This window comes from Mustelus asterias, chromosome 8, assembly GCF_964213995.1.
Source record: "Mustelus asterias chromosome 8, sMusAst1.hap1.1, whole genome shotgun sequence".
In the NCBI taxonomy this organism is placed as follows: Eukaryota; Metazoa; Chordata; class Chondrichthyes; order Carcharhiniformes; family Triakidae; genus Mustelus; species Mustelus asterias.
The window spans coordinates 36593881-36618064 of record NC_135808.1 but is presented as its reverse complement, the minus strand read 5'-3'; the positions used below and the strand labels follow the sequence as shown (position 1 = coordinate 36618064).

The 24184-nt window shown below is 44.3% G+C and overlaps 2 protein-coding genes across 3 annotated transcripts in view; one reads left to right on the top strand and one right to left on the bottom strand.

The window, feature by feature from the left end:
• Positions 1 to 23085, bottom strand: part of LOC144497721 (uncharacterized) — a 28182-nt gene extending 5097 nt beyond the window's left edge. Inside the window, exons 1-5 of the mRNA XM_078219162.1 lie at positions 23064 to 23085; positions 20758 to 21873; positions 19878 to 20028; positions 19100 to 19787; positions 5054 to 5181 (exon numbers count right to left, since the gene is read on the bottom strand). Coding sequence (XP_078075288.1) covers positions 5054 to 5181; positions 19100 to 19787; positions 19878 to 20028; positions 20758 to 21204 — 1414 coding nt within the window. The 5' untranslated portion in view covers positions 21205 to 21873; positions 23064 to 23085. The remainder of the gene's footprint in view (positions 1 to 5053; positions 5182 to 19099; positions 19788 to 19877; positions 20029 to 20757; positions 21874 to 23063) is intronic.
• LOC144497043 (uncharacterized) lies at positions 4720 to 12124 on the top strand. Of its 2 annotated transcripts, XR_013498500.1 has the most exons (3): positions 4720 to 4980; positions 5663 to 9030; positions 10214 to 12124. XR_013498500.1 is itself a non-coding variant. In XM_078217770.1 (2 exons), exon 2 carries the CDS (start codon positions 6098 to 6100, stop codon positions 6887 to 6889), a length of 792 nt encoding a protein of 263 aa, XP_078073896.1. In that variant the 5' UTR covers positions 4720 to 4980; positions 5663 to 6097; the 3' UTR covers positions 6890 to 12124. The 2 variants fall into 2 exon arrangements, 1 of the variants encoding a protein (XP_078073896.1); XM_078217770.1 differs by having other exon boundaries at positions 5663 to 12124.
• Positions 23086 to 24184: the final 1099 nt, after the last annotated feature.

The window sequence follows — 24184 nt, the reverse complement described above, 5'->3', positions numbered from 1 at the left end:
TAATTCAACTGATATTTTGAAATTTCTCCCTTTGTTTTCAAAAATTATTTGAAGAATGTACTGGATAGGAAGTGCGAGAAGCTAAGGAAAATATTGCTTCAGTGTAGATGATTAAAGGGTTCTGATACACTGCACTCACAGACTGCACATACCAAATTCAGCTATCAGACACAGCACTGGGGAAAAATATCAAATCCAAGCCCACGCTTTGGGAAAGACCGAGGCCTTCAGGTAAAACCTTTAAAGAAGGCATTAAAATACATTTGAAGAAGTGTCTCTGCCCCTCCCAGTTAGTTACGCCTCACCTTCTCATATTCGTAATGACCCCTCAACAAAACTCAGCCTGTAAATCAGAAGGGAAATGCTTCCAATAAACGCACTTAATATCCAATACACAGCTCCAATCAAACAGCTCAGCACAAAGCACCGAGTAAACAGGTCTCTCAGCTGGATCTTCTCACACAGCATAAAGGGGCATTTCCACACCTGATTCCCCACAGGATAGTCAGACTACCTGAACATTAGTGTGGATATTATGCAATGTAATTATTATAAATTCTGCTCCTTCACTCACCATCTCCTCACTTGGTTTTCAATCCCTACAGGAAGTGAAGCAGTTGTGAAAGAGGAAGAGGAGGGAATGGGCAGAGTGCGTGGGCTCTCTGATTGACGTCTCTCACAGCTAATCCTAATATTTCTGGAGTAACAGGAATTTCCTGAAACTTGGGAAACTGACTGATGAAACGGAGGAGACTTTGAGCAGCAGATCAGGTAGGATTTAAACTTGTCAATTGTCCCATCTGAATTAAATCTCACTTATTACAGCTGCTGTCTCAGTTCCCCTGGCAATGTTTGACAGAGATTTCTAGTGTGGAAATAGCATTCTTCATCCTCGGAGGCTTTCAAACTGACAACATCAGTGTGAGATGTGTCGCCTCGGATGTGTTTGACAGCAGATCAGAAGAGGAAGACCCACATCATATCATCCAAGGCAGTTATGATGTACGCTGGTGGATCAGCACATATACAGCAGAGAATGACAGAGGAGAGAGGGATATGAGAGAGGTGGACATCAGGGACTGGAGCCCTCGAGACACAGGAACATGGGAGGATGGGATGCTGCAGGGAGGGGGAAAGGAGAGAGGGGTACATGCGATAGGATGCCTGGAAGGGAGAGAAATCATGAAGTATTTGGAGAGTTTCCTTGAGAGAGAGAGACGAGTATTGATAAAGAATACCTCCTCCTCAGTGTGGTTGATTTGATTTATTATTGTCACACGTATTAGTATACAGTGAAAAGTATTTTTTTCCTTGCATGCTATACAGACAAAGCATGCCATTCATAGAGAAGGAAAGGAGAGTGCGCAGAATGTCGTGTTACAGTCATAGCTCGGGTGTAGAGAAAGATCAACTTAGTGCAAAGTAGGTCCATTCAAAAGTCTGATGCAGCAGGGAAGAAGCTGTTCTTGAGTCGGTTGGTATGTGACCTCAGATTTTTGTATCTTTTTCCCGACAAAAGAAGATGGAAGAGAGTATGTCCGGCATGGGTGGGGTCCTTATTTATGCTGGCTGCTTTTCTGAGGCAACGGGAAGTGTAGACAAAGTCAATGGATGGGAGGCTGGTTTGTGTGATGGACTGGGCATCATTCATGACCCTTTGTAGTTTCCTGTGGACTTGGGCAGAGCAGGAGCCATACCAAGCTTTGATACAACCAAAAATAATGCTTTCTATGGTGCATCTGTAAAAGTGGTGAGAGTCGTAGCAGACATGCCAAATTTCCTTAGTCTTCTGAGAAAGTAGAGGCGTTGGTTGGCTTTCCTAACTATAATGTCGGCATGGGGGGACCAGGACAGGTTGTTGGTGATCTGGACACCTAAAAACCTGAAGCTCTCGACTATTTCTACTTTGTCCCCATTGATGTAGACAGGGCCATGTTCTCCAATACGCTTCCTGAAGTCAATGACTATCTCCTTCGTTTTGTTGACATTGAGGGAGAGAATATTGTCATCACACCAGTTCACCAGATTCTTTATCTCATTCGGTATGTGCTTGGCAGAGGAGCCAATGGTGTGAAGCTACCATCTGTGGGATTATGACTGAACGCTTCTAAGTCAGAATTCCACCTAAAAGCAATGTGTGTTGTACATGAAATGGTGACATCAGCCACAGAAGGGATGAAAATTATCCCTAATCAGCTGACCATCAGGTCACTCGCCTTCCTGAATATGGGTGAGATGCCTGAGTTCCTGACAATGAAAGAATTGTGGGATGATCCAGTGTGAATGATGTTCACATGGACTATTCTCACAGTCATTACACACTATGTTAACAAGAGGAATTAATTTCTGTTCCGGGTGCCCTGTGAGTGTCTTCGGGTGACCTTCAATGTCATGTGAGTGTTATCAATCATTCCCAACACCTTGGGGAAGCAGCTATTCCATAAAACTCCAATGACTCCTCTCCTAGCATCTGCTCCTGCCATTCCTCTTTCTATCTTTCCACTTTCATTATCTAGTGCCCCCTCCTCTTATCTCTCTTCCTCTTTCCTGTACCTCTATCCTCTCCTGGCTCTCTCCCTCTCCAGCATTATAAATATGAGAGGGATTGAGAGAACGTTCACCATTTTAAACGTATCATAAATGAAAAATAATGCAGAGACACCATCCAATATTATTGGACTAATAATGTCATTGTGATTATCACCAGCATTCTCTAGGAACATAGGACTTCGGAGCAGGAGAAAGCCATTCAGCCCTTCAAACCTGTTCTGCCATTCAATAAAAGCATGGCTGATCTGGTTATGGTCTCAGCTCTAGTTTCTTGTCTATCCCACAAACCACAATCCCCTTCTTTGTCAAAAATCTATCTATAGGAACAGACGACTTCGGTCCAAGTTCTTTTAGCCAACTCAGGTTTGTAAAAGTTTATATAAATTCAAGTCTTACTTTTCTTGTCAGGGAAATGTTTTGCTTTCTGTGAACTGGAAATTCTAAACCATTAATGGAGAAAGTATTCCAGCCCACAGTGACATTGACCAATACATTGTGTACAGGATCCTCAATGTAGACTCCTGAGAGTTTCAGTAAATAGAACACACCATGCTGACAAATTAGGTAGGCTGGGTTAACTTTAAAAAAGTGAATTAATTTGAGCTATCAATCTACACTGATAAAACAGCATGTGATGATATTGTACTATTAATATAATTTCTGTTTCTATAGAATTATTTAAGAATCATAGAATGCCTACAGTGCAGAAGGAGGCCATTTGACCCACCGAGTCTGTACCGACTCACTGACAGAGCATCTTACCCAGGCTCACCCCCGCCCTATCCCTGTAACCCAAATTCCCCAAACTACACGCATTTAGGTACACTAAGAGGCAATTTAGCATGACCAATCCACCTCACTTGCACATCTTTGGACTGTGGGAGGAATGATGTGGAGATGCCGGCGTTGGACTGGGGTAAACACAGTAAGAAGTTTAACAACACCAGGTTAAAGTCCAACAGGTTTATTTGGTAGCAAAAGCCACACAAGCTTTCGAGGCTCTAAGCCCCTTCTTCAGGTGAGTGGGAATTCTGTTCACAAACAGAACTTATAAAGACACAGACTCAATTTACATGAATAATGGTTGGAATGCGAATACTTACAACTAATCCAGTCTTTAAGAAACAAAACAATGGGAGTGGAGAGAGCATCAAGACAGGCTAAAAAGATGTGTATTGTCTCCAGACAAGACAGCCAGTGAAACTCTGCAGGTCCACGCAACTGTGGGAGTTACAAATAGTGTGACATGAACCCAATATCCCGGTTGAGGCCGTCCTTGTGTGTGCGGAACTTGGCTATCAGTTTCTGCTCAGCGACTCTGCGCTGTCGTGTGACGCGAAGGCCGCCTTGGAGAACGCTTACCCGAATATCAGAGGCCGAATGCCCGTGAGACAATACACATCTTTTTAGCCTGTCTTGATGCTCTCTCCACTCCCATTGTTTTGTTTCTTAAAGACTGGATTAGTTGTAAGTATTCGCATTCCAACCATTATTCATGTAAATTGAGTCTGTGTCTTTATAAGTTCTGTTTGTGAACAGAATTCCCACTCACCTGAAGAAGGGGCTTAGAGCCTCGAAAGCTTGTGTGGCTTTTGCTACCAAATAAACCTGTTGGACTTTAACCTGGTGTTGTTAAACTTCTTACTGTGGGAGGAAACCAGAGCACTCGGAGGAAACCCACGCAGACACAAGGAGAATGTGCAAATTCCACACAGACAGTAGCCCAAGCGGGATTTAACCCAGGTCACTGGCGCTGTGAGGCAGCAGTGCTAACCACTGTGCCACCGTGCCTCCCCAAGAAATAATGTGAAAGGACTGGATGTCTCCCACAGTTGTGCAGTTGTGCCTTGGGTGATGGTCAGGATCTATCTGTGGTGTCTATCCTCTCTGTATTGTCTGGTGTCGGACGTACAATCCTTCTGTAAAACGGGAAAAGGAAACATGATTTCCTCCAACTTGGGACAATGACAAGTTTAAATCCCCACCTGATCTGCTGCTCAAAGTCGCCTCCGTTTCACCGGTCAGTTTCCCAAGCTTCTGGAAACTCATATTATTCCAGAAATATTAGGATTGGCTGTGAGAGACTTCAATCAGAGAGCCCACCCACTCTGCCCATTCTCTCCTCTTCCTCTTTCACAGCTGCTTCACTTCCTGTCGGGACTGAAACTGTGAAGGAGCAAAATTTATAATTACATTGCATAATATCCACACTAATGTTCAGGCAGTCTGACTATCCTCTGGGGAATCAGTTGTGGAAATGTCCCTTATGCTGTGTGAGAAGATCCAGCTGAGAGACCTGTTTACTCGGTGCTTTGTGCTGAGCTGTTTGATTGGAGCTGTGTGTTGGATATTGAGTGTGTTTACTGGAAGTATTTACCTTCTGATTTGCAGCCTGAGTTTTGTTGACGGATCATTACTGAATATGAGAAGGTGAGGTGTAATTATCTGGGAGGGGCAGAAACACATTTATTGAAAAATCTTTGAACGTCTTTAAATACTTTACCTGAAGGCCTCGGCCTTTCCGAGAAACTTAAGCTTCGAATTGCTAGTTTTACCCAGTGTTGTGTGTAATAGCGAAATTTGGGATGTGCAGTCTGAGTGACTGTGGTGTATTTAATTTCCCAGGATGGACTAGAACGCATCAATCAGCTACACTGAAGCAATTTTTAAAAATCTTCCAGCACTTCCTGCCCAGTGTGTTTTCCTTCAATAATTTTTGAAAACAATGGGAGACACTACTACATTTCCATTGAATTAACATCTCTCAGTGTTTTTATATTATAAAGATATAAAGAAATCCCAGGCATTTATAGTTAATTAATTTACTCTTCATTTGGCTGTATTTTCCATTTCCCTCATGTTGCCTGGGAAGATAGGGGTCTGGGTGTCGGAAAGAAAGTAGCCATATTGTCTGCTTCTGGTCACGATCCAGTGGCCGTGCTGGAAACAGTGGGTGTGTGACAGTCAAATGAGGAAAAAGAAAGGACTTGTGTCTGATCCCCCACACAGGGAAATAGCAGACTGGTACTCACTGTGGAACAGTCTAGTCAGCCCCTCAGCAAAAGAGGAAAGGGAGTTGGAGGAAATCATGTTCCCTTTTCCTGTTTTACAGAAGGATTGCACCTTACTACACCAGAGAATATAGAGGATAGACACCGCAGATAGATCCTGACCGAATCAAACAACAGCTGCACAGCTGTGGGAAGACATCTAGTCCCTTCACAGCATTGCTCAACACAGAGACGGGCAGTGACACCGACATCTGAAAATCGGTCGAGTCAGGGACTTTGATGTATCATCAGATCTGAAACTGGTCAGCGGTGTGGAACCTTCCATCAGAACCAACCTTTCTGAAGTTCAGTTGTGGATGATGTTGAGGCTGGGAAGAAGTGTGAGTGGACTCAAAATGTGGTGACAGTTTCAATCATTCATCGAGCTTCATAGACCACTGACTCATCCCTGCAGGTGAGAGGCTGTTCAAGTGTGTGGTGTGTGAGGAAGGCTCCACAGTATCAGGTATACCAGCTGTAACCACAGGGACTATCACATGGAAGCAAAACTGTTAAAGTGTAAGTTGTGTGACAAATCATTCTCATGGTCATCCCACTTTCGTAACCACCAACGCACTCACAGTGGTGATAAACCATTTTCGTGTGAGGTTTGCAACAAATCATTCTCGCGGTCATCGCATCTGCACACACACAAACGCATTCACACAGGGGAGAAGCCGTTCCGCTGTGACGTGTGTGAGAAATCTTTCACACAGTTATCGAACCTCCAGGTCCATCAGACAATCCACACAGGGGAGAAACGCTTCAAGTGTGAGTTTTGTGATAAAGCTTTCCCAACATCGACAGAATTCCTGATACATCAGAGCATTCACACAGGGGAGAATCCCTTCAGTTGTGAGTTGTGTGACCGAGCCTTCACCCGTTTATCAGCACTCGTGGAACACCGACACGTTCATACAGGGGAGAAAGCATTCTCCTGTGAAGTGTGTAAGAAATCATTCTCCCATTCATCGACCCTCCGTCAACACCATCGCACTCACACTGAGGATAACCAATTAAGGTGTAAAGTGTGTAAGAAATCATTCTCCCGGCCATTGAGACTCCAAGAACACCAACGTCTTCACACTGGGGAGAAGCCATACAAGTGTGAGGTATGTCATAAGGACTTTACACGGATATCAGGCCTGGCGATTCACAGGAGGAGTCACACGAAAAAGAAGAAAACATTCAGATGTGATGTGTGTGATAAGGACTTTGAACAATTATGGGGCATGTTGGATCATCGTCGCATTCACACAGCAGGGAAGCCAAGTGAGGCCTGTGATTGAGTCTCACACAGTCAGCAATGCTCAAGAAACTGAGACATCCACATTGAGGAAAGGATGTTCCAGACTTCACAGTCAGCATGGATGAGGATTTCAACAGCAGGAATGTCGGAATTGGAGTCATCTCTTGAGCCTGTGACACCATTCAGTTAGATCATGGCCAATCTGTCTCTTAACTCCATCTACCTGCATTAGCTCTGTAACCCCCCAATTCCCCTGTCTAACAATAAACCGAGCAGTAGTCAAATTTTCAATTGACCTCCCCCAGATTCGGCAGATTTTTGTGGAGAGAGAGTTCCAGATTTCCAATGCCCTGTTTGTGAAGAAGTGTTTGCTGACATCATCCCTGAACAACCTAGCTCTAATCTTTTAATACTCTGTCCCCTTGTTCTGGACTCTCCCAACAGAGGAATAGTTTCTCTCTGACTACTCTATCAACTTGTTTAATCATCTTAAACACCAAGTAAATCACCCCTTAATTTTCTACATTCAAGGGAATGCAAGCTCAGTCTGTACAACCTGTCCTCATAATTTAACCCTTTTAGCCCCAGAAATATTTTGTTGAATCTATGCTGCACTCTCTCCAAGGTCAGTGTATCCTTCCTGAGGAGTGGTGCCCAGAACAGAACACAGTTCTCCAAATAGGGCCTAAACAGAGTTCTGTACAGCTGGAACATAAGTTCCACAAGGACACAGTTGGTTTTGGGGAAGCGAAGGTGTGGGTAATCTTTTCTCTTCAGGATGGTCATGGAGTAATGAGCAGTTTTGACAGAGGAAAGCAGGGCCCTGCTTGATGTGGTCCCATCAGACCTGGCGATGGATGGCTAAACCATTTGTGTACCAGATACACCCAAGTCTTCACCCCTTGGAATTGAGAAGCAGGGCGAACAACCAGGAAGGGAGTAAAGGTAATTTTGGGAACAAGGGTGTAGAAGGTGGATGTGAGGGAGTGGTTAAACCAGACTGATGGCTACAGAAGCATTGTGGTAAATGAAAGGGCTTAGAGTTGGGGATTAGCAGGCACTGTTGACTAGAGGGAGCTAAAGAGCCTAATGGCTGCCTGCTGACTGTTACTCATCTGTTCACCCCTAACATCAGTCCACCTCCATCCACTAATTAAATCACCCAAAATACTTACCGAATATAGATATAGGCAGAGAATGAGCCAAAATATGAGATGGAAGAGGGATGAATTGTAACTGCTTCAGGAAGATAGAATAAAGAAGTGAGAAGTCGCAGCCCCTCTCCTTATGGTAGCATTGGGGACACCCGAGCACCACATTCAGGTCTGGAAAAGTCTGAGCTGAGCCCTATCCTGATTGAACTGAGAAAATTCAGAAAAGAAGTTAATGACGTCCTTAGGAAAATGAATAATTCAATTGCAACTGGAACAAACTGTCAGCGGTTTGAGAACAGAATTAGTAAGGTTAAGGATAGCAACATATGCATCAACAGGCTACCATCTTAATTACTCCGGAAAGACGGGCAGTTAGAGGACCGTGAAAATTTCAGGAGACAGAATAACGTAAATATATGGGATGGCAGAAAACTGAGAATGCGGGGACTTTATCGAGTGGGACTAAAGCTTTCTCTAAGACCAACATAAACACTCGGTTGGTTTTCCACGACAACTAGATGGCCTCACAGATCACTGCAACAAAAGCCATCGGATGCTAATGTACTCCGAGATCATTTTGGGTGAGACGGTGGCACATTGGTTAACACTGTTGCCTCACAGCAACAGGACCGAGGTTCAATTGCGACCTTGGGTGACTGTGTGGAGTTTTCACGTTCTCCCCGTGTTTGTGTGGATTTCCTCCGGGTGCTCCGGTTTCCTCCCACAGTCCAAAGATGTGCAGGTTAGGTTGATTGGCCATGCTAAATTGTCCCTTAGTGTCAGGGAGACTAACAGCATAAATATGTAGGGTTATGGAGATAGAGCCCAGGTAGGATTGTTGTCGGTGCAGGCTTAATGGGCCATATGGCCTCCTTCTGCACTGTAGGGATTCTATGATTTGTGGTGAAATTTCTTAGCTTTTGGACAAAACACTCTATTCTCACCAAGGCTTGGGGTGAGAAAAACCTCTAAGGAAAGGAAGAAGAATCACACAAGGACTACTCACCGGCTCTGCAGCAGAAAAGATGTGAGTATGCAGAAACTAACAAGCAGCTTAGGGCAAAGAACATAAGATTCTGACATCTTATCCTGCAATGTTGCATGGATGGAAACAAAATCTTTCCATCAGCATTGGAGATTGCAGACGGACTGAAACACCTGGGCATCACTGTGAGCCACTTGGAGGGCGAGCAGCTGGAGAGAGATGGCACACTCCTGGTAGAAATCAGCGACGATGCAATTCCCTGCTTAGCTGCCCAATGGTTCGCGCTGCAGAGAGTCTGCTTCAGAGACATTAATGAGGGAGCACGGTGTTAAAACTATGGAGAGATGTGTTTCAGATATCAATGGGAACAAAATGAAACTGTTTAAATTGCACACTTTTTAATTTTTACATTACCCATGGACTGGGTTAGCATTGCTGCCTCACAGCACGGCCTCAGGTGACCGTCTGTGTGGAGTTTGCACATTCTCCCCTTGCCTGCATGGGTTTTCTCCAGGTGCCCTGGTTTCTTCCCACAGTCCAAAGATGTGCAGGTTAAGCGGATTGGTCATGCTCAATTGCCCTTAGTGTCCAAAAATATTAGGATAGGAGGATTAGCGGGGTTACGGGGATGGGGTGGACCTGGGTAAGATGCCCTGTCAGTGAATCGGTGCAGACTTGTGATTGGCTTTATGTCATTCTGCACTGTCGGGTTTCTATGATTCTGTTCCATGATTCTAATTATCTATTTAACCACTTCGATAGCGAGATGCTAAGCCTCGCTTTTGTTCATTTAAACATTTTGGTTTCGGCCTAGCCCCACTTAGAAATGGGTCAAATCTGCAGTTAAACCTTTTGTGGACATACTACCCCATAGTAATCTCCGGGAACAACATTAAAGCCACTTTATGGATAGTACTAGTTTTCTTTCTTTTTCACTAACCCTCTCTCTCGATGCTCTTTTCGCAAGCTGGGTCACGTCAATTACACACAGATTATTGTGGATGCATTAAAGGTAATTAGCTATAATGTGAAAGGGGGACATACTCTATGAAGAGAAAAAAGATACTCTGTCAGTTGAAACATTAAGCTGCAAAATTGCATTTTTACAAGAAACACATTTATCAGATATAGAACATATTCAGCTGGGCAGATCTTGGACAAACCAGGTGTTCTTTATCTCTCATACATCAGGGAGAAAAAAGGGTATACTAATCTTATTCCACAGATTGGCGAATTTCTGTATCCACTCAACATATGGACAATGAAGGCAGCTTCATGTTGCTTAATGGGGCAGTGGCTGAAAATTTATGGTCCCGCCTGCCACGGGAATCGGAGCGGGCAAGGGACAGACAATGGGTAGACCCGTTGCCCTCGGATGGGATTTTAGAGTTTCAGGATGAGTGAGGTCGTAAAGTCCCCATCCAGTGGGTGGGACAGAGGTACCATTGATAAATATATATGCCCCAAATGAGGATAACCCATAATTTATTCAAAGATCTTCAGCCTTATCTTTAGGATTGCTCTGATTGTGTTTTCTCCCAAATGGCAGACAAGCTCTCAGCATCATCAAACTCCAGGAAATGGGAGGTTGAATTACAACAGGAGATACCGGAGGAAGACTGGAATGAAATTTGTTATGAGTCCCAGCTTGCCACCTGTTCAAATATCTGGAGAGAATATAAATGGAAGCTCATTACTCGGCATTTCAGAACACCACATATTACTGTCAAAAATGACTCCTCCCCCACAAATCCTCAGGTCAGGACACATCTGTGGAGAGAGATGAAACCTCCTCTGCAGCCTTTGACATAGCCGACCACACTATCCTCCTGCTGCAACTTCTCTGTGTTGTCCAGTCAGTGGGACTGCTGTGATTTGTGTGACTTCTTCCTCTTCAGTTGTATACAGAGAATCTCCTGCAATGGTGAATCTTCCCACCGCCATCGCTCTGGTTCCTACCAAGGGTCAATTTCTGCTGTTCAATTTGATTGATCTGCTCGGGCTCGCGCTTCCTCACATTCCAACCCCCGAATCCTGGGTGCTAAACGCCGCTGCGTGCGGCAGAACTACAACTCCCACCAGGCACCACGAGCTGGCTCTCCTCCTGATTCCATACTGCCGCTTCTCACTGTACAGGCCCTGGGTTCGATTCTGGCCTTAAGTGACTGTGTCTGTTTGGGTTTCCTTGGGTGCTCCAGTTTTCTCCCTCAGTCCAAATATGTGTGGGTTAGGTTGATTCCATGCTAAATTGACCCTGAGTGTCAGGGGGACTAGCAGGGTAAATGTGTTGGGTTACGGGGTGAGGGTCTGGATGGGCCAAATGACCCCGGTCTGCACTGTAGGGATTCTATAAGGGAGCAACTTTTATACAAATCAGTTTTCATCAGCAGTTTCTTGTTTATCTGTTATTTCAACACCTGTCTATACATGTAACCTGATTCTCTAAACTAAAAGTGCCTTTGTAATGTTGCTTAATATTTCTGTCAACAACACTGATGATTAATGTGATGTACAATTCTAACTCTTACTGTTTTAATCTTTTGTTTCTGTGTGCTGTGAGAAAATAAAAATAAAAACAACTCAACTGGGGGAGGAGTGTCTTCCAGGAATGGAAACTGGTCCATGGACTCGTGACCACTGGATCTCTGTACTCATTGGTGTGTTTATATGATGGAAACGAGCTCCATCCTGTGTCAGTAATGTTCACTGTCATTTCTGACCATCGGAATTGGGAGCTAGACTAAGGAAAGAGATTTTAAAGAAAGTTCTGTCTGTCATATTCTGAGAGAATTTCCCCTGATGTGAGTGTGTGTTAGTAAAGTGAGTCAGCTGTCAGGAGTGGGTATATGGTAGAGTTGGACCCTGCCTAAGCTGGTGATGTGACTTATAGACAGATCTCTTCAAATGACGGGTGTTTGACTAATACCCTGGGTAATGTTTGTATTCAACTGTCTGGGAGAACTACTATCCTGAGTATGGTGAAGGAGTGGTGGTGAGTCTGCAGACCTGAATTCCCTCAGCCCATCGTACCTTGATGTAATAACAGTGTGATATGCTCACCTTACACTCTTCCAAGATTCATTTCAGGTTCTGGGAAATTTTCAAATACTTTGTTAGTTGATTAAACACTTGGTGTAAGCTGAATATTGTCTTGTTTGTCTTTTTTATCAATCGTGTGTCATAGATTTGTAACTGATTTGCCATATTCACCGAAACAACTGAGAGCTGTTCTCAGAATGCACACTGGCGCCTGAGCCCATGTGTTAGACCATAAGACATAGGAGTAGAATTAGACCACTCGGCCCAGCGTGTCTGCTCTGCCATTCAATCATGGCTGATATTTTACTCATCCCCATTCTCCTGCCTTTTCCCCATAATCCCTGATCCTCTTATTAATCAAGAACCCTATCTATCTCTGTCTTAAAGATACTCTATGATCTGGCCTCCACAGCCTTCTGTGGCAAAGTGTTCCACCACTTTCTGGCTGAAAAAATTCCTCCTCATCTGTTTTAAAGGATCGTCCCTTTAGTCGGAGGTTGTGCCCTCTGGTTCTAGTTTTTCCTACGAGTGGAAACATCCTCTTCACGTCCACTCTATCAAGGCTTCTCGGTAGCCTGTAAGTTTCAATAAGATCCCCCCTCATCCTTCTAAACTCCAATGAGTACAACCCCAGAGCACTCAACCGTTCCTCTTCCGACAAGCTCTTCATTCCAGGGATCATTCTTGTGAACCTCCTTTGGACACTTTCCAAGGCTAACACATCCTTTCTTAGATACGGGGCCCAAAACTGCTCACAATACTCCAAATGAGAAGGGCATCTCTCATGCAGAATGATGCTATGCCTACCGCCTGGGTATGGTCAGCCCTGTGAGAGGTGAATCACAGTTGCAGCTGTGGGATGCAATAATAGTTAATAGTGACTTTCTAAGTGACAACACAACCTAACTAGCGTATGCCTTCACCTGTGTCCTCTTGGTGACCCTACAAGTTCTTAACCTTACAAGTCCTGCTACATCTAGGTGCGCCCCAGGATGCACATCAGAGGTGGAGACAGTCAGCTATATTCCTCGCCTTGTGATGCCCTTGGCAGAAGTCCCTTAGGTGCCAGGACGTGGAGGGCTCCGGCGAACTTTCACGGATGTAGGTGTGCCACCCTGTTCATCCCACTGCCCGTGAGATGCACCGGTGTCAGGAAGGGGGGATTCAGGAGGGCTGGGGACTCCAGCATTGTCTCCAGCCCTTCCTCCTCCCTCAATGTGCCCCTGCGACACTCCATCATACAGAGAGGCAGCTGGAGTGAGCTCCAAAGGCCTCTGCGTCACCTGGCTCTGCCAGTCTTGGAGGCCCAACTGTATCTGCCCATGTATCAGCCACTGAAGGAGCAGTAAAAGCACTTCTCCAGCCAATTCGACAACAACGGCATCAACTGAGGCTGGGAGAGCTGCAGAGAACATGATTTTTTTAAAAAATCTTAAAGGTACACGAACATCACACTGGGGCATCAGCGATATCTCCCCTGCTCATTTACAACATAGTGTCATGGGATCTTTTACATTTACCCGACAGGACAGATAGGGACTTGGTTTGACTCATCTGAAAGATGGTACCACTGACAGTGCAGGACTCCTTCAGTACTGCACTGGAGTGTCAGCCCTCAGTGCTCAAGTCTCTGGAGTGAGACTTGAACTTGCAACTTTTTGACTCAGAGGAGTGTTGTTAAGCGACAGCTGACAATAACACGTAAAATTTCTGTTGTGTTAGATTCAGTTTCTATGGGATTAAGTCCCAAAACTGTGTACCGAATGTTTTCCCCCCTGTAAACTGGCAGCCTGAAAATTTAATTTGATTTAAAGTGTTAACTAGTTGGAACTACAGGTGCCAGTGTTTTCCTTGTGTCTGGGTTTCTGTTTTTTGTTTTATTTTTTGAATGCAAATTCCTGAAGCCGAGCAATCGGCTCATTCATTGAGTTTAAGGTGATTAGTCTGTAGAGGGTCACTCCTCGGTAATGAGCAGCATTGTTTATGTTTCTCCACAAGTGCATGCAAGGGATTTGTACTGAGGCCCCGGTGATGGAAGTTGCCTGCTCGGGGTCTTGGCCTGTCCTGAACCTATTTAGCAAGGAGCACTCTCACTGGGGTAGTTCGAAGCCATTTGATAGTTGGGGTTTGAGACAAGGAATTTGTTAGTGATTTTCCGGGTTTCCTTGATCCAAAGGATGTCCACTGGGCGATCCTGCTCAGGAAGGTTGTTCCATATGGGCACTGAGATGGAAAGTGGGCAGAAGGTAGGTTCACAGGTCATCATGGAGTGAATCAGTGAGGGGTGGCATGGTGGCTCAGTGGTTTGCACAGCGCCATGGACCAGATCTTGGGTGACTGTGTGGAGTTTACACGTTCTGCCAGTAGCTGCGTTAGTTTCCTTTGGGTGCTCCAGTCTCCTCCCACAGTCCAAAGACAGGTGAGGTCAATTGGCCTTGCTGAAATGCTCCTTATTGTCCCAAGATGTGTAGGTTAGAAGAATTAATGGGGTAAATACGTGTGGTTACAGAGTTAGGTTCTGGGTGGGATGCTCTGTTGGGGAGTCAGTGCAGACTTGGTGGGCTGAATGGTCTGCTTCTGCACTGCAGAGATTCTATAGCTTGTGGGTTATGGTCAGTCAGGGAATGTGAGGGGGAGTGATGTTTGTGAGGACAGGAAGCCAGGGGAAAGGAGCTGAGTGGAGGGTTGCAGTTATGATGCATATTGATGTGTTCAGTTGAGTCTCAGCAAGATGTGTGTGAGATGTCCTTTACGAGGTGCTCAGTACTCTGCTGTGGAGTCTGATAGGGCGAATGCTGAGGTCCTGTGTGTTGTGGCAGCAGCTTCCCAACAGAGATCCAGCAAATTTGGTCAGTAGATTGTTTTTGGTTTTGATCTTTGCTGCTCTTTTCTTCACACTATTAACAATTATTTGTTTGATCATAGAATGTGGGCATCACTGGTTAGACCAGCATTTATTGCCCATCCCTATTTGTCCTTGAAAAGGCAGTGGTGAGCTGCCTTATTGGCCCACTGCAGTCCATGTTGTGTAGGTACACCCACAGTGCTGTTAGGTAAGGAGTTTCAGGATCTGACCCAGTGGGAGTGAAAGAACAACAATAAATTTCCAAGTCAGGATGGTGTGTGACTTGGAGGGGAACTTGCAGGTGGTGGTGTTCCCATCTATCTGCTGCCCACTTTTGAGGCGGCTTTTCAAATTAGACTCGGGGGTTTTTGTGCATTCAGATACCAACAGTCTATCATACTCATGATTCCAGTCTACATGCTGTGACCAGCCATTCGTTCAGCAAACTACAGGCCCACAGCGAATATTTTATTTCAGGTGTGTCACATAAACAGGAGAAATAGTTAAAATATGGTCATAATTACAATATTACCTCCATCCATGCCAAACAATGCCCCAATTATATCCATAAGGCCTTTGATATCCTGTCATCCTATGTCTTCCACCCATGACCCCTCAAACGCTCCATACCACCTTCTGTCCATCCACCCAGTCCAGATGGCCCTTTGAAGTCCCTCTGCCAATTCGTGGCAACTCAAACCAACCCATTTTCCCCCATCCACCACCCATTTCCCTGACACCACCAATGTCAATTCTCCCATTATCCCAATGGGCAGACCTCAGGGTCCACGGTGAGGTTTAATAAAGCAAAGTGTCTATTGGAGACTTTTTTCTGATCAACATTTTATTCATTAAAAACTTCATTTTAAAAAAACTAATTGTGACATTTAGATTCCTTCAATTACATTATCCCATAGAACAACAATGTTTTCATTTAATTGCATAATCCCCTATAAAAACAATGAAATTCATAGTCCCACTTCAAAGTGTCCATAACCATTTAGAGCTGTGAATCAAACTGTGAAATTGCAGGCACCAGACTATGACAATGGATGGTTGTAAAATCTGTTGTGAACAACTAATCAGGTCAATGCCTGAGGCTTATGTCAACAGACACAGTGAAAGGCTATTGTTTTAACATTTTAATCAGTTTCTTCCAAGAATTAAATGCAGGAATTTGAGTGCCTTTTGAGCTTGATAGATACCTAGACATTTCATCTAGACATTTCTGGCAACTGTTTTTGAGTTTCAATGAGCTCTCAGTTCCAATGGGTTTATGCACTTTCCAACACATTCATTGCCCACATTTAGTGATCTCAGAGGACATCTTACTTTTCCCAATGGGCAGCTTAACTGTCATAAAGATGTCTGGGGACCATAACCAAAGGGAGACCTTCCTTTCCACAAGGGAACCCTATCTATCCAAACATCCATATCCATGGCATTCAGACCAGCTCCTCATGAATCAAATTTGTACATGTTGAGTTTCAGATGCCTCTCACCCCAAAACCACATGCTATGATCTCAGTTGATGTTATAACTGGACAGAAGATGCTTGAATGGAACCCTGGCTCAAAAACCATAACTTGTACTTGTTTTAAACAAACACAGAGCACCAGAGCCATAGGACCACTAATTATTTTTAACAACAAGAAAAAATCATTTATTAAACATGGAAAATGGATCTTATAATACTGCTTTACTCCCCCTTTTGCTTAGCAATCATACACAGATTTTAATATGGATGACAAAGTACATTTGAAGCTACAATGGTCTCACAAACAGGCGAAGTTAGTGTTTGTGGATTTCTCCTCAGAATCCCCCCAGAAGATGATCATATGAGAGTTTCCAAACTCCATTCCCAAAATAGGCTTCAAAATATTCTCTTGAAGTAATAATTTCACTTAGCAGCTTGCATTCTGAATCCAGTCCAGATTATACGAATGCTTTTCCACAAAGCTTCCACTCCACTTCCACCAGTGAATCAATTCCAATATTTTGTACCAACCACTTGAACATTTCTTTGCCATAACTGTCTTCCATGGTTACACAAATTCTGATATCCAGCCAGTATTTTTTTCCCCATTATTTGAAAATTTGTTTACCAGACAGTAGTAAGACATTCCAAACTTTAGAAATCTTTCTTGTGTGGTAAAAAAATATTCAATTAGGGCATAATACACCAGAAGATACCCCAGGAACAGGGACAACCCAGGATACAACCATCAAAATCAGTTTCAACGTAATGAAGTACAACATCATATATATCTAAGCAAGACCAAATAACAGGAGCAGAGTAACACAGTTCCACCTGAGAACAGAGAAAATAGAGCTCACATAACCGAGTTCACTATCATCCCCACAAATGCCTTGACCATGAGGAGAGGAGTTGTCGAAAAAAAACCCACGAAAACTGGGGTCATATCGTGGAGAGGACAGGCTTCCCTCTCCCAATCCGGGAAAAAAATAATCCCTACTCTCCTCAGTACGAACCACAGAACAACTACTGTCCTTCCCAGCATTACACAAAAAAGAGCCAAGACATTGACGTTCTTCTTTCTTTGTGTCAATGATCCAAGGAGTTAAACCCAGACTGAGCTTCATGATATAACAGATTATGCACCCCAATCCTATCAGAATCACCAAGCAGACCCCACCGCCCACCGGAAAGAAAATGTGAAGCATTTTCCACTCCTAAGCCCCCCACTCGTGTGGAGAAAATTTGTCATGACATCCACCAACAGGATATCTTGGGGGGAGATGTGACCTTTCCCTGTCCCCCAAAGATAAAAGGACACCCTCTGAACTACACCAAGTCAACATCTAATCTGCCCAGATAGGAAGAGTAGTGTCCTAAAAGCTCAGGAATACACCATCACAAGGTACCACCCTCCCGGGGAGTCCAGACCCCAGAGGAGAATCAGCCTTGTCGACTCCATGCAAGACCACATGGAGGGAGACAAGCCCAGTACTCCACCCAGTCTGAACTCCAATTGAAGAAGGAAAATCAACACCAGAGCATAAGCCCAAAAGCTTGTACTCTGGCATCAGAGACAACATGATACCACACCTCAGGATGAACCAATGCTCAGAAGGACAGTAGACCAGAAGGCCCTAAAAAAAAGGGTAACAGGCAAAAAGAAAAACTGCCTGTGTGTGTGCTCATCATATACCCTTATCACGATAAAAGGCAACATCACAAAGGAACAAAGTTCGGGATCAATGATGAACTGCAGGATAATACATGGAGCTAGAAAAGGTTGAGGCCATGACTGCATCATCAAGGAACACACAAGAGTCATCCAGTTTCACCAAACTCTCTGTTCATCTGTCATGTCATCCCAGAGCCCAATGAGCAGGAACCTGGGCCCCGGTGGGTGTTGCAGACTCATTGCGTCCGGCCGCCTCCAACCCTTCTTGACAAACATTGTCAAGACAATGCAAGGCCAGGGTTGAGGTCTCGGACCGACCCCAGGTCTCGAAGCCCAGATGAAATATGCTTGACCAAACTGAAGATGCCCAGCCCTCAGATCGAGATTGTGAAAGCATGGCAGCCAGTTCTCAAAATCAGCCAGGAATCTCACCACGGCTCTTCTCAGGTGATCTAGCTCATGGACAGCCCTCACTTGACACTGTCGCCCAAACTCCTGCAGGATGTCTCAACATACCATGCAGCAGAATTTCCAAGGATGGAAGGAGAGGCCCTACCTCTGACAGGATTCTAATCTCCGCTTCATCCATGCTCTGTAGGATATCTCACAATTCATCATGGTATCAATAATCTGTGCCGGGGCGCTGAAAACTTTGTCCACATTTTAACGCACAAGAATGGCCTTCATCATGGGGGCAACAGTATCACCAAAGTGCAAACTCGCTAACCAGTGAACAACCGCCATGAACTGGGCCCCACCCCAGCCCTCTCTGACACGGACGAGGATTTCTTTGACTAAATTCGGCTCCCCGGTGTTAAAACATTTACCAGGATTTCACAGATTATGCACATCAGAATCAAATAATTATGGGTCTTGCATCAGGATTTTAAAAAAGGATTCAAAGATGAGTAGCGCCAAATCTCACAAAAATGCGGCCACTCATCATCTCTCAAAATTTTAATTTGTCTACTTATTTTGTTAGATAAGCAAAGAAAAAGTTCTCCCTTTGAAACAAAATATCCAGAACCTCCAATTGCCTGACTTTCTTCACCATTCCTCAAATAATTCTCTGAACTATCTTGAGATCTGTCCCCCTTTCTCATGGATTTTGAAGGACCATGCTACAACTCGAGACAGAATCGGCCTCATTTCATTCAAAGTTTCATTGCTTCTTTGCAGAAGTTGACAAAGAATCTCGTTCTGTTGTTGAAGAATCTCATTGTTTCTTTGTAGATGCTGTTGAATAATCTCATTATTTCTTTGTAGATGATGCTGAAGAATTTCATTGTTACTTTGAAGCTTCTGGTTAACATCCGTCTTAAATTCAGTTAAAGTTTGCTGAAGCAAGTTAGAAATGGCCTGATAACGCTCCGTACTTTGAACCTGTTCCTGATGTAAACGTGCAAGAGGTTTCAGATCATCTTCATTTTCTTCACCAGCAGCAAGGGCCTGATGTCGTCTGTGCGCTCGTGGAGGTGGCGGAGCTTCTGCTACCAAAGCGGCAGGTTCCACACATCCAGAAGTTACGAAGTGGCCTCCCTCCACCACAGCAGCCAGAGCATCACAGGGCTCCTCCTTCACACAAACTACAATATTTAACTTGACCTCATCATTGACCACTCCCTCCTCCACTGCAGTTGCCATGCCAAATTGCTGTGAGGTATTTACCTCTGTCCCTTCCTCATCAGTCCTTTTGGGAATCTCAGACGCTGCTGCCAACTCTCCTCCATCACCATCTGCTCTGCCCATGGATACTTTTTTATCTGTCAGAGGAAGAAAATCACAATTGTTATCTTTTGTCACGTAAATTAACTCTCCTCCTGATGGTTTGAACACTCAGCTGCTGACATCACCTTCGCTCATCCCCATATCTGAGTTGGTTATCGTGGGGTTGGAGGGACCAAACTGCTTCCTTGTGAACTCCTCATGTTCTGTCAGCTCCTTGATGTACAGAACCCGCCCTCCAGTCAATGAGCTCTCCTGTGAGTTATGGGTCAGCTTTACCTAAAGGAAGAAATGAAAATGAAACATGAATCATGGTTCAGACTTTGCTGTGCTGCCTGTGACACATTTTCTGAGTGCTGGAGACAGCTTTCAGCCTGCACCCAGAGGGACTTCTGATTAGGTTTCAATCTTATGACAAAGTCAGAGCCAACTACAAGGCAACCGCATTTCACAACACAACATAAAATTAGTTTAAAAAACCGCGATCTTTCTGTATTTTCAACTCAAAAATTACGATTTTAAAGTTTCAAAAATTAACATATATATATATTTAATATTCTGATATTAGCATGCATGTGAATGATTTGTATTCTGCATAAATGTGTTGCTGTATGTAGTGGGAATGTGACCCAGGGATTGATTTGTCACATCCATACATGTCAATGTGTTTGTATACACAAGAAACTAATGTGTCCAAGAATATTTTGTCATATACCTTGAATGTGAATATGTCAGCGTATGCAAGAAGCCAATGAGTCTGAGAATCATTTGCCACATACTGTAATGTTCTTTGTTAGGGGTTGTGGGTTTTGAACAAAAAGAAAATATGTGGTTTGCACATGTGGATTCAAAGTACGCGCAGTATGTTTATTGAAGCAGTGTTATCTGCCCTATACAGAGTACAAACTGAAACGAAACAGCTGCCTGTGAAACACCCTGATGACATCACCAAATCATGTGATCAGCTCCGAAGGCAATGATGCAACCAGTTAAATATATAACACATACCTTGCACGGCAAAGATTTCTCTCCTGTGTGAATGCGTTGGTGTACACGGAGGTTCGATGACTCAGAAAATGATTTGTCACACACCTCACACGTGTAGGGTTTCTCCCCTGTGTGAGTACGCTGGTGCCTATGGAGGTGCGATGACCGCGAGAATGATTTGTCACACACGTCACAAGTGAAAGGTTTCTCCCCTCTGTGAATGCGACGATGTCTGTGGAGGGTCGATGACTGCGAAAATGATTTGTCACACACCTCGCATGTGAATGGTTTCTCTCCTGTGTGAATGCGTTGGTGATTACGGACAGTCCATGACTCTGAGAATGATTTGTTGCACACCTCACACGTGAAGGGTTTGCCCCCTGTGTGAATCACCTGGTGTCTCAGAAGCATCATGGAATTCACAAAACCTTGATCGCAAACATCACAGCTGAATCGTTTTCCTTCCATGTGGTTGCCCTTGTAACAGTAGTTGTAACAAAAACACCTGAGAAGATTTTATGATCTGACACACATTTCACACTTGAACAGCCTCTCATCTGTAGGAATTAGTCAGTTGGCCATGAGGCTCGATGAATGATTAAAGCTCTCACCACACTTGCACTTCACTCAAATGTCTTCCCAGCCTCATCCTGATCGATTGCCCACAGCCAACCTTCGGAAAGGTTGGTTCTGATGGATGGTCCCACACCACTGACCCGTTTCAGATCTGATATGTCAAAGTACCCTGACCCGACCAATTTCCAGATGATTGTTTCACTGCCCAATCTGCTCTGTTGGACAATGCTGTGAAGGGACTGGATAGCTTTCCACAGTTGTGCAGTTGTTCCTTGGGTAATGGTCAGGATCTATCTGTTGTGTCTATTCTCTCGATATTCCCCGGTGTAGTACGGCGTAATCCTTCTGTAAAGCAGGAAAAGGAAACAGGTTTTCCTCAAATTCACTCTCCTCCTTTGCTGAAGAGGTTGACTCCTCAGTTAGAGACGGTTCCACAGTGAGTGCCAGTCTGCGATTCCCATGTGTCACTTGCAATTTTCCACAGTCTGTTTCCAGCAGGGACACTTGGTAGTTGACAATGTGACCACTTTATTTCCTCTGCCCAGGCACTTCACAGAATCCCTACAGGCAAAAGGAGACCATTAGACTCATCAAATTTGCACTCACTCTCTGACAGATTGAGAAAATGCTGGAATTCCTCATTTCAGGAATCATAATATCATAAAAACAATGCAGAAGGAGGCCATTCAGCCCATCAAGTCTGCTCCAAATCTCCAACAGAAGAGAGCATTTTACCCAGGCCCATCCCCTGCCCTATCCCCATAACCCCACACATATCCCGCTATTTTTCCTTAATTTACACATCTTTGGTTACTAAAGGGCAATTTATCATGTCCAATCCACCTAATCTGCATATCTTTGGACCGTGGGAAGTGACCAGAGCGCCAGAGAAAACCCATGCAGACATGGGGAGAACGTGCAAACTCCACACAGAGAATCCCCCAAGGCTCGAATCGAACCTGGGTCCCTGGTGTTGTGAGGCAGCAGTGCTAACCAGTGTGCCACCATGCACATCTGATAGCACCATGAAGTCAATGGAATAGACCTTCAAGCGGGGTGTAAAACAAGTTACCAATGAACTATGAACTCATATTGTCCTGGTAAAGACCAGTTTTACCCTTCAAGTTTGTGTTTAATCCGGAGAAATGTTAATTCAATGGATATTTTCAACTTTTCCCCCGTTTTCCCAAATTATCTGAAGAAATCACAATGGGAAGGAAGTGATATAAGCTAAGGAAAATACAAAAATATTGTAGCTGATTGAAGGGTTCTAGGTTTATCCTGGGAAATTAGATACACTGCACTCACTCAAGTTGCACATCCCAAATTCAGCTATCAGACACAGCACTGGGCAAAACTATCAAATCCAAGCCCAGGCTTTTGGGAAAGGCCGAGGCCTTCAGGTGAAATCTTTAAAGAAGGCATTAAATCACATTTGAAGAAATGTGTCTCTGCACCTCCCAAATAATTACACTTCACCTCTTATTCAGCAATGACCCATCAATAAAACTCAGAATGGAAGTGTAAGTCAGAAGGGAAATGCTTCCAATAAATACACTCAATATCCAACACACAGCTCCAATCAAATAGCTCAAACCAAAGCACCGAGTAAACAGGTCTCTTAGCTGGATCTTCTCACACAGCATAAGGGGCATTTCCACACCTGATTCCCCACAGGATAGTCAGACTGCCTGAACATTAGTGTGGATATTATGCAATGTAATTATTATAAATTCTGCTCCTTCACTCACCATCTCCTCACTTCGTTTTCAGTCCCTCCAGGAAGTGAAGCCGCTGTGAAAGAGGAAGAGGAGGAAATGGGCAGAGTGGGTGGGCTCTCTGATTGACGTCTCTCACAGCCAATCCAAATATTTCTGGAGTAACATGAGTTTCCTGAAGTTTGGGAAACTGACTGGTGAAACGGAGGCGACTTTGAGCAGCAGATCAGGTGGGGATTTAAACTTGTCATTGTTCCATCTGAATAAAGCCTCACTTATTGCAGCTGCTGTCTCAATTACCCTGGTAAATGTGTGACATGATGTGGGGATGCCGGCGTTGGACTGGGGTAAACACAGTAAGAAGTCTCACAGGTTTATTTGGTAGCAAAGCCACTAGCTTTCGGAGCACTGCTCCGAAGAGCAGCAGCAGCTTCTTCCCTGCTGCTCTCAGACTTTTGAATGGACTTACCTCGCATTAAGTTGATCTTTCTCTCCACCCTAGCTATGACTGTAACACTACATTCTGCACCTTCTCCTTTCCTTCTCTATGAACGGTATGCTTTGTCTGTATAGCGTGCAAGAAACAATACTTTTCACTGTACACTAATACATGTTACAAGAATAAATCTAATCCAATCAAATCAAATCTGAGTGTGCTGCACGTTACATTCTAAATCATTTCTCTCTCTCTATTTTTGTATTCAATCAAGGGATGTGGAATGCGATTCCAACCATTATTTTGTAAATTGAGTTTGTGTCTTTATATGCCCTGTTTGTGAACAGAAGTCCTACTCACCTGACGAAGGAGCAGCGCTCCAAAAGCGAGTGGCTTTTGCTACCAAATGAACCTGTTGGATTTTAACCTGGTGTTGTGAGACTTCTAAATGTGTGACAGACATTCCTAGTGTGGGAATAACATTCTTCATCCTCAGAGGCTTTCAAACTGACATCAGTGTGGGATGAGTAGCCTGGGATTTGCAGATCAGAAGAGGAAGACCCACAGCATCCAAGGCAGCGATGATGTGTCGTCGTGGAATCAGCACATGCACAGGACAGATGGACACAAGAGAGAGAGAGAGACACACACTCACAGAACAGACGGATAGAGGAGAGACAGTGACCCGGAGAGGGGAGATTGACCCAGTGATCGAGGA